General features: G+C 41.0%; 1 protein-coding gene across 1 annotated transcript in view; it reads right to left on the bottom strand.

Moving 5' to 3' along the window:
* MAMDC2 (MAM domain containing 2) overlaps positions 1-15,065 on the bottom strand; it is a 200,994-nt gene that overhangs the window by 39,964 nt on the left and 145,965 nt on the right. Inside the window, exon 9 of the mRNA XM_006834912.1 lies at positions 12,850-13,115. Coding sequence (XP_006834975.1) covers positions 12,850-13,115 — 266 coding nt within the window. The remainder of the gene's footprint in view (positions 1-12,849; positions 13,116-15,065) is intronic.

Genomic DNA, 15,065 nt, shown 5'->3' with positions numbered 1-15,065 from the left:
TTCAGTCTCAAGGCTGTGTTATCCAAGGGGACCAGTCTTTCCTAGATCTATAAAGATCAGAAAGCTCCTGGCCAAAGTACCCAAGGAAGAAAAAGTAGAGAAACAGATATGCCAAGAATTTGTTTATCCAAACCAAGTCAGGTTGGATTTTAAAAGACTTGGGGTAATTGACTTTAACTTTAAGTGCTATCCAATACACTGAAATAAGATTTTGTGGGGTAGGGGGTGGAAGAGAAAAGCTTCGCAGGGAGTTAAGGAATATACCAACATAAACCTTTGCTGTATTGTTGAAAAGGATTGTATTAAAAAGCTAAACAATGACATTAACTTTTTAAATGACCTTTTAATAGTTTTCACAGTCTGCTTGACAAACATAGCTTGCCAGGTTATTTCTGTTAATTTACTACCTTCTTTTTACCAAAAGCCATATTTAGACCTATCATCACCATGTGAATGATTGTTGCTAGAAATGACCTTTTATCTTCAGATAGAAACTTTTTAATCCTAGGCTAACAATCCCATAAATTAACCATGCTCATAAAGTTGTTGTTAAGTGCCTTCAAGTTGTTTCCCACCCATAGCAACCCTGTACAGGGTTTCCGAGGCTGTAAATCTTTATGGGAGCAGAAAGCCTCATCTTTCTCCCGTGGAGAGGCTGGTAGTTTTGAACTGCTGACCTTAAGGTTCGCAGTCCGATTCATAACCACTATGTTACCAGAGCTCCTTATGCTCATAAAGTGGGCCTAGTTAAATCTTTGTTCTATGAGGTGTACCTCAACAATTTATTAAAGGGGTTGACTCTGGGTTAATTTTAACTTTCCTTCAGATGAGGTTAAAATTCTTTGAAATCATCTTCTCTTATACATTTGGATATGGCAACTACAGAGTTGGCTGAAATAATTATTCATAAAATGACTATACTGTAGTCAGCAAAATTCCAGAGGCCTTCATTAAGATGCAGGATATGCTATACAATGCAATGGCATTCATTAACAGTTTGACAATAAGATGCAATAGAAAAAAACACATAAACCTGCAGTAAAACAAACTACAAATTCCAGTATTAAGACACTTAGCTATAGGAATGGAATTTTCACAAATTCCTAAAGATAGACTGAGAAGAGTTTTATCTAAAAAGATGATTGTTAGATTTTAGCATTCATAGAACTCCGGCCAGGTTTTGGGAAATAGTTGCTAAACTGTAATTGTAATAATATTAATAGTAATAATTCTATTAGTATATTTATATTTATAGTAATAATATTCAAGCAAATATTAAATCTGGTCTCCAAACTCCATAAAAAGCAAAAAGATGATGCATTTAAAAAAAGTGTTTAGCTGACCAACACTTTTCTTTCCTTAAAAAAAAAGTCTGTTTCCTTGTTCTTTTTAAAATATCCATCTGATTTAATTCAACTTCTGACTTTGACAAGCAACAAAGATGGACCAGTTTCCAGTTTTTCTCAGTGTGAAAATCTTCCTGCTCACAAGAGCTTTCAGGTCTAGGTAAGAGGGCATGCTGTGAGAGAGTACAATACTACAGTCAAAATTTTCCATTACTATTTTGGTAGTAATTATCTAAATCTCTCAACTAACTGATTTCAGAATCCTACAGTGCATTTGGTTCTTTTGGTCATGGGAAGGAGACAGGCGGTTTCAGAAGAGAACTTAGAATCAGTCATTTTATGGATTGCAAAAAAAGACCAGACCCAAAGATCTTGTGGTATAACCTCAAGGTCACTGAACAGTCAGCTGCAGACTCAGGATTGAACTGTTGCATTCTGGACCCCTGGTAAAGCCTGCTTCATTACACCACTCTGTTCATTTTCTACTCTCTGCTTTAAGTGTTGAAAAATATGATTCTGAAAGTCATGATCTTGAAACACTCCAATAACTAGCAGTAATCAGCCCTGTCTATGAATTTTGCTTACAACCAGTGTTCTGTCATTTTGCCCTATGTCTGTTAATACATCTTCTATGTATCATGGCTGAAATTCAGAGCTGGCTAATGTTGAACCAGTCAGTAACCTCTCTTCTCCACAGCTCTCCCCGCCCCTCAGCACTGTACTTCTTGTCCTTGGCTGTTTACCTTATCTCAAGCTCCACACTGAAAATTTTGGCCCTTAGGGGGGAAATTTTTTCTTCAACTCCCCAAATCCAAACTTATTTTCATTTGTATCTATTTTCAATCCTTTTCTTTGTTTTGGGAGCAAGGTTTGTCTGACTCCAAAGTTCACATTCTATTCATACGGGACACAGATGACTAACCCCACACAATTATGACTGAGACTCCAAATGGAAAATTAAACATTGAAAGTCTCTGGAAAATATAAACACCAGACAAAAGTTAAGATGTTACTGTTTGCGTTTTAGAATCTAATTTGACACCCTAAAAATGAAGACATTGATGTATAATTGACCATAAACAGTTCACTATCACTGAAGGAAAACAGATGTGACTGATTCTCCGTTTTTTTTACATACATTCTTCAGAGTAGGGGCCCTTTGGAGACTCCTCTGCCTCAAGGCTGCCTATGATTTGGGTGGGCACACCATGTAGGTTGTCTGTGGTCTATCTCCCTTGAGGAAGACCCTTGGTCAAGCCCTTCACCGACTGTAACCCTCAATTGAATGGTCATGTCTGAGAAATATCACAATCTGAAACTTTTGTTGTGGCTCAGTTGGATGCAGATATAAAAATGTCAAGCTTACCCCAACACAATGGAGTCACGGTGTGACACTGTAGGATAAGCACTGGACTGCTAACCCTCCAGATGCTCTTCAGGAACCCTATACAGGGTGGCTATGAGTCAGAAATGACTTGACAGCATTTCACACCACCACCACTGGAAGACCATGCAGAACACATTAAATAAACATAAAAAAACGAAGACTTTGGGTCTTTGTCTTGACCCTCAAGGGCCATCTCCTAGATTAGGAGAAGATAGCAGACACTTTGAGCAGTCTTCTGCTAAGGCTTAAACAGGAATACTGATTTTGCGCTATTCATGTCAGCCAGAGAAAGTGACATAATTACCACTATTTTCATTGAAACCCAAGGCAAAGAATTGATGGAGAATTGTGGTTTTTTGCACATATAACTCTGACCTCTATGCTGTTGTTGTTGCTAATTGCTGTTGAATTGGTTCAGATTCATAGTGACCCTGTACAGGGTTTCCCAGGAGGGGTGGTGAGCATGAACTGTCAACCTTGTGGTTCAAACTGACCTTGCAGTCCAGCACATTAACCCACAGCACCACACCAGGACTCCATGCTACAACAATTTAACCAACTCTAGAATGGTAATGTCTTAATTTCTTAATATTACAAACAATGCTGAGATAAACATTAGTAGCTAAATCTGTGTGCACAACCATAATTATTTCCTTATGTAAAGTCTCTCATAGAATTATTATGCCCAAGGTATGCATGTTTGGTGGCTTTCTTTTGATATATGTAATTGAATTGGCATCTAGAAATATTTAGTTTCTCCAGAGCATGTAAGAATCCTTATTTCCCTGAATTCTTACCTCTCTAGGCGCTGTGGGTTAATGCGCCAGACTGCAAAGCCATTTGAACTGCAAGGTTGGTGGTTCAAGCTCACCAGCTACTCCTTGGAAACCCTATACAGGGTCGCTATGGGTCGGAATTGACTCAACGGCACTTAACAACAACAATAGGGCAATATATTATCTAACTATAATTTATCTATCTATATCTATCATCCGGAGTCCTGGTGTGGCACTGTGGGTTAATATGCCAGACTGCAAAGCCATTTGAACTGCAAGGTTGGTGGTTCAAGCTCACCAGCTGCTCCTTGGAAACCCTATACAGGGTCGCTATGGGTCGGAACTGACTCAACGGCACTTCACAACAACAACAACAACAACAATCTATCATCCAGACTCCTGGTGTGAAGCTCTAGGATCAGCACTGGACTGTGAAGCCTAGTTTAACAGTGTAAACCCACCAGTTGCTCCTCAAAAATACTATGAGGGGTCATTATGAGTCTGACCTGACTCAATGGCACTTAGCAATAACAACAACAAATCTATTACCTGTCTTTGTACTTTTTTTGTCTAAAGTGAAGGATTTCTTTTTTGATTAGTAAGCAAAACAATACAAACAATATACAGCATGAACACAGTTATTAGTATGTATACTGCAGGGTATTATGTTTAAAACATAAATTTCTATCTATTTAATAGACAAATGTGCTACCTTATTATTTAAAAAATTTCTTTGATTATAAATGAGGTTGGGAATATTTAGGCATCTATTTGACAGTTCTATTTCTTTTTTCCTGATTTGCCTGTATACATCTTTTACCTGTTTTCCTATTGCTTAACTTTCCTTTTTATTAATTAATTTATTGGAGTAGATTTATATATTAAAGGTACTGAGTTTGTCATATATATTGAAAACTATAAAAACAACAAGAAGCCTGGTTTAGAATTTGCCTTATAGATTTGTTTATCAGGCAACCCTTAATTGTAGAATGAAACTAAACAACAATAACAAAACCCAAATCTATTGCTATTAAGTCATTTCCAATTCATAGTGACTCAATAGAGTGGGGCAGAATGCCCCCCAAGGCTTCCAGAACAAATGTCTTTAAGGAAGCTGACTGCCATATCGTTCTGCCATGGAGCAACTGGTAGATTCAAATTGCCAGCCCCTGCCAACCCTTAAATTAGCAACTGAACTTTTTAATCACTGCATACCAGAGCACTTTAGAATGAAACTAAGGGAGATTGAAATGCCTTGGATTGAAGACTGAGACAGAATAGGGCAGCCACAAAAACAAATGTGTTCATGAACACTGTATACAAACACATGTAACCTGATATTGAACAGAAAAAAAATAGAAGTTTATGACCTGTCATGGACTGAATTGTGTCCACTTAAAAAACTTGTGACAACCATGATTCTCAGTGGTTTGGCAGTTATGTAATGATCCCCCCTGATATGATCTGATGTGATAAACCAATAAGAGAATGAAGGACGGGCTGCAGTTCAAACTCAACAGTCACTCCTCAGAAACTCTGTACACGGTCTCTATGAGTTGGAATCGACTCGATAGCACTTAACAACATTAGCAACAACAACAGCACTCTTGTTCTTGTTGTTAAATGGTGTCAAATTGGGTCTGACTCATAGCAACTCTGTCTACAGCTTCTGAGGAGCAGTTGGTGAGCCTGAACCACTGATTCTGTGGTTATCCTATAGCACCACACCAGAGCAGCCAAATCTCATCATAATCCTAATCTGATGTAAGGGGAGTTTCCCAGGGGTGTAGCTTTGTTGTTCTTGTTATTAAGGGATGTTGAGTTGGTTCTAACTCATAACGACCCTCCATAGGGGTTCTGAGGAGTGAGTTTGAACCACCGACCTTGTGGTTAGCAGTCCAGTGCTTATCCTACAGTGCCACACCTGGACTGCAACAGCTTTTATCTTACAAGACATAAGGGGAGAAAGCAGTGAGCATAGAGAGGGACCTATTTCCACCAAGGCAGAAGACCCAAGAGTGGGCTGTGTCTTTTGGACCTGGAATCCCCGCACTGTAAAGTTCCTAGATCCAGGGAGAGATTGATGCCAAGATGCCTGCATATCTTCAAGGAACACTGTGCTTACAGATTCTGAAAGGAGACAAGGATCTTTCCCCAGAACCGGCAGTCTGAATGTGGACTTGTAACTTCTTAAGTTGGTTTGAACCACAAAGTTGGTGGTTCAAGCTCACCAGCTGCTCCTTGGAATCCCTATACAGGGTTGCTGTGGGTCGGAAACAACTCGATGGCACTTAACAACAACAACAACAAAGTGTGAGACAATACATTTCTGTTTGTTAAAGCCATCCACTGTGGCATTTCTGTTATAGCATCACGAGTCCTGGTGTGGTGCTGTAGGATAAACACTCAACCTCAAGGTTGGTTTGAAATGCAAGATTGGTGATTCAAACTCATCAGCCACTCCTCAGAATCCGTATGTAGGATAGCTATGAGTCAGAACCTACTTGATGGCATTTAACAACATTAACAACAGATAAGTAAGACATGGCCCATCAATGGTGTAGTGAGACAGACTTCTACTAGAGTTGGGCACTGAAAAACAGGAGCAGAAATATCCAGAGAATGACACCAAAGAGTTGGAGAAAAAAAGATGGGGCATGTATGCAAAAGTAGTAGGATACCTTTGCCTTGGTGAAATTAGAGAATCTTATTACTGTGTGAATTATGAATTTCCAATGACATGAATTGGGCTTAAAACTACAAAGGCCACAGAGTATTTACCTGATTTCCAATCTCCCCCCAAAACCAGAGGCTCCCCAGAGTCTGGTTTTGAGCATCAAAGAACAATATTTTATCATCAAGAAAACTCAGAAAAAGGTTCCATAAAAATGCAGTCATTCATTACACTGAGTGAAATTAGGCAATTATAAAAGGACAAATGTTCTATGAGACCACTGTTGTAAAAAGCTAAGAAAAGGTTTTCTTGATCAAAGAAACATTCAATGATAAGGGTTGGGGTTGGCGGGAGGGAGGGTCTACCCACGAGTTCGAGGGTAGACACAAGTTAACATGGGTGAACGGGACAGGCAAGTCACAACAAGAAGGAGGTTGGCAGAGTAAAGATGAAGGTAGTGGAAGACAGAGGAAGAAACGCAAGAGTAAAGTGAATAGAGGTAAATACTGTTAACTGATGGTACACGGAGTGGGTTGCAGTCATTGTAATGAAACGTAGTATACAATTTGTTGAATGCAAAGCAGATGATCTGCTCTGTAATCTTTCACTCAATTCACAATAAAACATTAAAAAAAATAATAAAATGCAGGCATTGTATAAGATTGTTGTTGTTACTAAATGCCGTTGAGTTGGTTCCAATCCATAGTGACTCTGTATAGAGTTTCCGAGGAGTAGCTGTTGAGTTTGAACTGCCGGCCTTGTGGTTCAAATTGACCTTGCAGTCCAGTGCATTATTCTGCAGTGCCAGATCAGGATTTTATTGTGCAAGATTAAGAATTCCTAATCAACTATAAGATTGCTGTTGTTGTTAAGTGCCATTGAATCGATTCTGACCCATAGCGGCCCTGTATAGGGTTTCCAAGGGGCAGCTGGTGAGCTTGAGCCACCAACCTTGCAGTTCAAACGGCTTTGCAGTCTGACGCATTAGGCCACAGTGGTATTTTCAGGTTCATATAGAATATTTTGGGATAAATATTGTTTACTAAAATGTATTAATAAAATTACAGGTAAAGAATGCCTATTATGTCTTTTAGCTATTCTTCCTGGTACTGGGAGGACAAAACGTGGCAAACCAACAATATTCCATGAAATTCACTCCTCAGGAAATCATGAAAGAATGAGCTCACATAGATGCCATGCTTGCATCAGCCTTTCCTTAGAACAAGCAGCTGTGCTTATCAGTCTGGCAGTTGTTTTCCATAAACTGACATGAAACACAAAAGTCCCCATCAAGTACCAGAAATGAAATAAAATAGGACAATGAGAGTCTTTCAAGCCTGCCTTATTCATTTAAAATAATTTAGAATTTCTGGATCAATACTGAGTTTAGTTTTCCAGACTTGGCTCATCTTTTCAACCTCACATTACAACTTATTCCCTTTGATGGTACAATTTTCTCTGTTCTATGTTGAGAATTGCCCTTGCCTATTTTATAATGTGTTGATATCTTGTCAGTAATGAATGATTTTGCCAGTTCATTTCAGCTTACTAATGCTTAGTGTATTGAATATTATGCATTCTATTTTTGATGACTTCCAATTCACCTAGATTCATACTCAAAGTTCAAACCGACCTTTCCAATCAGTGCTAATTACAGCATCACGCCAGGACTCCAGTCATTGAGCAAAAAGGGGTGTCTCTGTCCTTAGCCAGTGGGAGACAGGAGGCACTGCAGGGAGTAGTGGGGGCGGGGCCAAGGAGGGGCGGGACTGTTCCACCCAAGTGGGGAGGAAAGTGATACCACTGTACTGGATCAACACTAGTGACATCACTGTATTAATGGGGACTGAAGATTTAGGAGAGAAGAAATAGTTCATGTAATAATGCTTCAGGAATACAGGAGGGGTGAGAGCAAATGTAAACATTGTTGTCGTGCTGTTTTGTTGTTGCTGTCAAGTGGATTCTGACCCATAAGGACCCCTGTGTAGGGTTTCCTAGGAGCAGCTGGTGAGCCTGAATCGCCCACTTTGCTGTTAAAATAGGCTCTGCAGTCCAGCGCATTAACCCACAGAGCCACACCAGGACTCCAAATGTAAAGACAGAGGGATTAATTTTGAAGAAGAGCAAGGATAATATTTCCTCCACCAGACTCTGAAGGGGATGAAGAGAGGCAGGTGGAAATTCAGAGAGGATCAGACGAGAAGACTCTCGTGTTGAATTCCTTCATCCTTTTGGGAGAGGAGCCCATGAGGTCACCTCCTAAGAATGAGGCAAGGATGGTCAAATTGGAAACCTGCCAGTGGAAATGGATTTGAACATCTGGGGTGGGAATAGAAAAGGAAGTCATCAGAGAGAAGAGGAGTAAAAAGCTTTCCTGGCAGCACAAAGGGCCAGTGGAGATCAGTCTTATTTTCTCCAGCTTTGCTGAGAAGCCGGGTGAAAAGAAGATGAAACAACTACAGAGGGTCCAGAGGAACAATGTGGGAAAGCCAGAAGACCTAGGCGGGAATGGGGAAGGTAGGAGGTGGAAGTAAGAGCATCACTAAGCACAGGTCAGAGTGGAGGCTGGAGGAGCTGTACTGGGAGGCAGCAAAGGAGCCAGGAGAATTGGGAGGGCTGGTCCTTGGGAATGGGGAAATAGTGTGATATAAGGATAAGAGATCCTGATGTGGGTCTGTAGAGAAAGCATTGGACTGTTAGCCACAGGTTTGGTGGTTCAAATTCACCAGCTGCTTCTCGGAAACCTTATACTGGATCGATATGAGTCACCCTCACAACAACAAGGTGAGGAGAGAATCCTCACCTTCCATGTAGAAGACCCAAGTTCGATTCCTAACCAATGCAATTCATGCACAGTTACCAGTGGTGGCTTACATTTTGCTATGATGCTGAAGAGGTTTCAGAGGGGCTCCCACACTATAATGGACTACAATTGGTCAATGAAAACCCTATGGATTACAACGGTCTGATCTGCAACCAACCGTGGGCATGGTGCAGGACCAGACAAAGTTGGCTCCATTGTGCGAGAGGTCACCATGAATCCAGCACTGGCTCAGGGATAGCTAACAAGCATGGAAAAAGCTGTTTCAGAGGGAAGACTCACAGCTCTTAGTTTGGTAAATCTAAGAATAAGAAACGCCAAACTAAACTTGGCATATGTGTGTCCCTGTGTACTCTGGCAGGATATTTTTGCAGAATGAATTACTCAGGTGCTAGGCTATGTGGGATTATGATTTATGGGATCCAAAGGCAGTCACATTTATTATCTCTTTTTCCTTGGCATTGTTGTTGTTAAGTGCTGTGGAGTCAGTTTCGACTCATTAGCAACCCTGTATAGGATTTCCTAGGAACGGCTAGTGAATCTGAACTGCTGACTTTGTGGTTCAAACTGAACTTGAAGGTGAGTGCTTATCCTATGGTGCTACAACAGGGCTCCTCCTTGACTTTTGTTGTTGTTTGGTGCCGTCGAGTTGGTTCTGACTCAAGAGACCCATTGTAGGGTTTCCAAAGAGTGGCTGGTACATTTCAACTGCCAACCTTGCAGCTCAGTGCCACATGTTGTTGTGAAGTGCCATCGAGTCGGTTCCGACCCATAGGAACCCTGTATAGGGTTTCTGAGGAGCAGGTGGTGAGCTTGAACTGCTGACCTTGCAGTTCAAATGGCTTTGCAGTCTGGCGCATTAACCCACAGCGCCACACCAGGACTCCCAGTGCCACATAGTTTTGGACAATTCCGTTTTCTTTCTGAGCGCTGTTCCAGAAATTTTGTTGTCATTGGAGATCAAAAGGTAAAGTAAGTAAGACACAAATCTCTAGCACCCAGAATCTAGGGAAGTCCAATGAAAAGATACAGGTGGGAAAGCTAGCAGTATCAATATACTGTATTAAGTGCTACCAAAGCAGGTTGATGCTAACAGGAATGACCGAAAAAAAGCACTGGAGGTCAAGTGCTTTGGGAAATTAGCACCTTAAACCAAGTTAAACAGGAGTATTTAATGCAGGATTGATCAGTTTCCAATAGGCTGTGCATTATGGAGTCCTGGTGCTGTGGGTTAATGCTCTGGACTGCAAAGTCAGTTTGGACCACAGGGTCGGCGGTTCAAGCTCACCAGCCACTCCTTGGAAACCCTATACAGGGTCGCTATGAGTCAGAACCGACTCCACGGCACTTAACAATAACTACAACAACTGTGCATTATGAGTCTTCATTGCATTGTGTAGGGGGAATATGATATTGTATGCAAAATATCTCAAATAGATTTGACAACAGAATTCTTTTTCAATGGAACAGCTACAGATATTTGTGTCCATGGAACATACTCTGGGAAGGGCTGGCATGAAGGGTCCCATACATTTTTTTAAAAAAAGTTATTTGTGTTTTGGGGCATTTTCTCCCAAATCTGCAAATGACAACCTTTTTTTTTTTTTTTTAATGCGGTAATTATTTATATAGCCAAGGAAGTGACATTTCAACAAACTTCACATTATAATTAACTTTGAAGTTTATGTGGTTTGGCAGTTCAACCTCACCAGCTAGTCTTCGGAAACCCTATACAGGGTCGCTATGGACCAGAACTGACTTGGCGTCACTTAACAACAACAAAAATTCTCTCACAGAGTAAAGACGTAAATTTAGGAGGGTTTACAGAAGAACCAACAGATGTGTGTTGGAAGAAATGCAGCCAGAGTGCTCCTTGGAGTCCAGGATGGGCGAATTTCGTCTCTCATACTTTGGATATATTGTCAGGAGGGACCATTCACTAGAGAAGGATATCATGTTTGGTAAGGTGGAGGGTGAGAGAAAAAGAGGAAGACGCCCAGCAAGATGGATTGGCAAAGTGGCAGCATCAATGGCCTCAAGTGTGGCAACAATAGTGAGGTGGGCCCAGGATCGGGCAGTGTTTTCCTCTGCTGTGCATAAGGTAGCTATGAGTTGGCACTGACTTGATGGCACCTAACAACAACAACAATCATGAAAATTTTAATGATTGCTGAGCTGATCCTTAAGCCAGATCTAGATGACACAGAATACCTAGCCATTCTCAGACTTATGAATGGTTTCACATTTTTTGTTTTTTCTGAAAGAAATGCTTAATGAGTTTTCCAAAAAACTAGCTTCAGACCAGGAGATATTTCAGGACCTAATGTTTGTGCCAGAAGCCCTGGTGGTGCTGTAGGTTAAGCACTGGACTGCTACCCACAGGTCAATGGTTCAAACCCACCGGCAGCTCCATGGGAGAAAGATAAGGCTGTCTACTCCTTTAAAGAGTTCTGGTGTGGGTCTGTGGGTTAATGCACTGGATTGCAAGGTCTGTTTGAACCTCAAGGTAAGTGGCTCAAGCTCACTAGCTGTTCCTTAAAAATCCTATACATGGTTGCTATGGGTCAGAACTGACTTGATGGCACTTAACAACAACAACAACCACTCCTATAAAGATTTACAATCTCAGAAATACTATATAGGGTCGCTATGAGTAGGAATCGACTTGATGGCAGTGGATTTTGAGACCGTGTTACGGTTACTATACATAACCTTAAACTAAGGACTTTAATGCATAAAGCCTAATGTTTGTGCTTCAGCATGATAGAATTCTTGACAATCGCTTCTAATCTCTCCTGACATTTGGCTTTTAGGGAAAACCTATGGAGTGAATTGTGCCCTTGCCTCATTATCCTCTTCTAGAGTATGAAAGTCTCAAGGTAACTCTTGATCACTTGCTTTCTGGTGTGGTACTGTAGGATAAGTACAGGACTACAAGGTCAGTTTGAATCACCAGGTTGGTTGTTCAAACTCATCAGTTGTTGTTGTTAGGTGCCATTGAGTCAGTACCGACTCATAGTGACCCTATGCACAACATAACGAAACACTGCCCAGTCCTGGGCCAACCTCACAATTGTTGCCACACTTGAGTCCACTTATGCTGCCACTTGGCCAATCCATCTCGTTGGGGGTCTTCTTCTTTTTCTCTGACCCTCCACCTTACCAAACATGATATCCTTCTGCAGCAACTGGTCCCTCCTGACAATATGTCTGAAGTATGAGAGATGAAGTTTGGCTGTCAGTGATAGGAAAATATCTATACAATTAGGAAAACTAGTTCATATGACTACTATTCAAATTCATACACAAACCAGTAACAACAACAACAGCATTCCATTAATTGTGTGTGTGTGTGTGTGTGTGTCGTGGCCTCAACCTGAAGGTAGCTGTTCAATTTGGACTATTTATATATTTCCAGTCTTTAGACCATTCTCAGGAAATCAAAGAATTAAACAACTATCAAAACTCCCTAGGTGGCCATGATTCAGAAAACAGAAAACAAAACCAAATACAAAAAAAAAGGAAACAATGAACTTGCATACAGCTGGTGATAGGGTGTGGAGAGGGACTGGACCCGGACAAAAGAAAGTAACTATACCAACCAGTTGAATGTAATTAAGCAGAGATTCACAGTTCTTTTAACCCAGACCAGCACTGTGGGTGGCGCTGTAGGATCAACAGATTAGCACAAGACTGCGAACCACAAGCTCTGTAGTTCAAACCCATCAGCTGCTCCTTGTAAACTCCACATAGGGTTGCTATGAGTTGGAACTGACTTGACGGCACTTAATAACAACGACAGCAGCAACTGAAGGTGACTGAACGATGATGCATCTCTACTGTACCTTGGTAGGCATGGGCTTCTTAAAGGTGATTTCAGCTTGCATCCAAATACCCCTTGGGGACTCCAACACAGACCAGATCTTCTCCTGAACCACATGGTTCTCTTCAAAGATATAAACTGCCAGGGTGTCACTCATTTTTAAAAACCCATAGATGGCATAATAGAAACTCAGACAATACTGCAAGTTTCCTGGCAGGGAGGGGCCGTAGAGCCTTCCGATGTAGCCAGGCTGAGATGTAAACTTGGTGTTGGCCAGCAAGTAAGACCCTAGAAACATAACAAAGTATTCAGTGCATCAGCAATGGAAAATTTAAATATTATAACATAGACCAGATTATCAAGTAGAAAAATTTGGTTACAGCCATTTCATTTGCCAGTAAAGACAATTCCCCTAGGCTTTGAAGGGTAGAAAACATTGTGACTTATGACAGAAAACTTCTATGTGATTCTATTGCAAATAAAAACTCCTTCAATCCTAAGTAAACATAATAAACCAGTAGAGATTTCCAATTCATATGCCTAGATGTCAGGTATCCCTTAAGAATTATATTTTTCATAATATAAATAAAGGTACAGACATTTGGGGCTCCAGTTGCCTGGACCAACTGGCTGGCTTAGGTTGAGTATCTAATGTGAGGTTATGGTGAATGTAAGGACTGAAGCAGACTGCTGTATTCTTCTCTCTGCAGTGACCCGTGGGTGTGGAGGGGTTACAATCTTGAGGGGGGGATTCAAGTGTCTGGGTAGTAAGGCCATAAATTTGCCTTATATTGCAGGCTTTTAATCAAATGGACTCTCCCTGGTACTGACCATCTGTGTTCTTCCTTTGGTTTTTCTAAATAAAAAAAAAAAAATAGATAAAGAACCCCTTACCCCATCCACTCCCATCACTTCCATAGTAAACTCAAAACAGGTCCAGAGATTCCAGAAAAAAAAAAAAAATCCACTTTTTCCTTGCCTTTTTCTGGCCCTCTTCCCTCAACTTACAGAACCCTGGTGATGCAGTGGGTTAGACATTGAACTGCAAACTACAAGATCGGTGGTTCAAACTCAATAATCACTCCATGGGACAAAGATGAGGCTCTTTGCTCCCATAAAGATTTACAGTCTCGGAAACCTGATGGAGCCGTTTTACTCTGGGCTCTAAGACTGTGAAGAGTCAGAATATACTCAATGGCAGTGGAGGATGGTAGACCTACTCTCAACTTTCGTTTGGGCACCTCAGTCTTTGCTGTACTGTTGAGCTTTGCCTGATTATCTAGGGCATCTGACAAAAGGTCCTTTAGTTTTTTTCATGTGCGTGGCCATACAACAGTCAGAGCAAGCTTTATGAAATCTAAATCGAATCCCATCTCTTCTCTGCTTAAAACCTTTCAGTGGCTTCTCATTTCTTTTATAATCAACCCCCTCCCCCCCAGTACCTATTCACTTCTGCCACCCCTACACTTCATTTTCCTCCACTCTCCCCATCCTTCCTCCCCATGGTCTGCCACAGTGACCTTCCTACTCCTTGGAGATGTCCAGCTTTCCCAACTCATCTTGGTCTTCCCAGATGTTGTTCCTTCTGTCTGCATTGCTCCTACTCTTCTGGACAACACCCACTTCCCTTCAGAGAAATTTCCCCTGAGACCTCCACCAAATTTAGGTTCTACCCCCATCCTCTCTGAAAGCCCACTCTTTGTTTTTTCCCCTGGCATTTATCACACCTTTGCGCTATAAGTTTATTCTTGTATATACTTGTCTCATGCTTCTCTTGTTCATTGATATGACTGTCACACAGGGCACAGGATTCAGGTTTGTTTCGTTCACTACTGTCTCTCTCAGGAATTAGTCTGGCTAAGGTCAGGTTAGACTTTGGAAGGCCTGAATGCATGCAATCTAGGAAACTTGTTTAAGGAAATAATACAAAATTACAAGTACAAAACTGAGGGGGCTCCTTCCAAGTCTGTTAGCACAGCCCTTGCAAGTCAGGGGTTCTGAAATGTAAGCTTCATCATTTTCATGGGAAGTCCACTCTGGTACCTGGCATATATGTATTTGTTGAATTAATCAATAATGCACTAAATTCCTTTAGAATAAGCTCTTTATTTTAAACAAAACTAAACCCTTGCCATCATGTTGATTTTGACTCATAGTGACCCTATATAAGATACCAGTAAGCACGCCACCATAAGGTCAGCAGTTCAAACTCACCAGCTGCTACTTGGAAACCCTATA

The sequence above is a fragment of the Chrysochloris asiatica genome, unplaced genomic scaffold (assembly GCF_000296735.1).
Source record: "Chrysochloris asiatica unplaced genomic scaffold, ChrAsi1.0 scaffold00014, whole genome shotgun sequence".
Classification (NCBI taxonomy): domain Eukaryota; kingdom Metazoa; phylum Chordata; class Mammalia; order Afrosoricida; family Chrysochloridae; genus Chrysochloris; species Chrysochloris asiatica.
The sequence above is the reverse complement of the archived record's forward strand: the minus strand, read 5'-3'. Positions and strand labels throughout refer to the sequence as shown.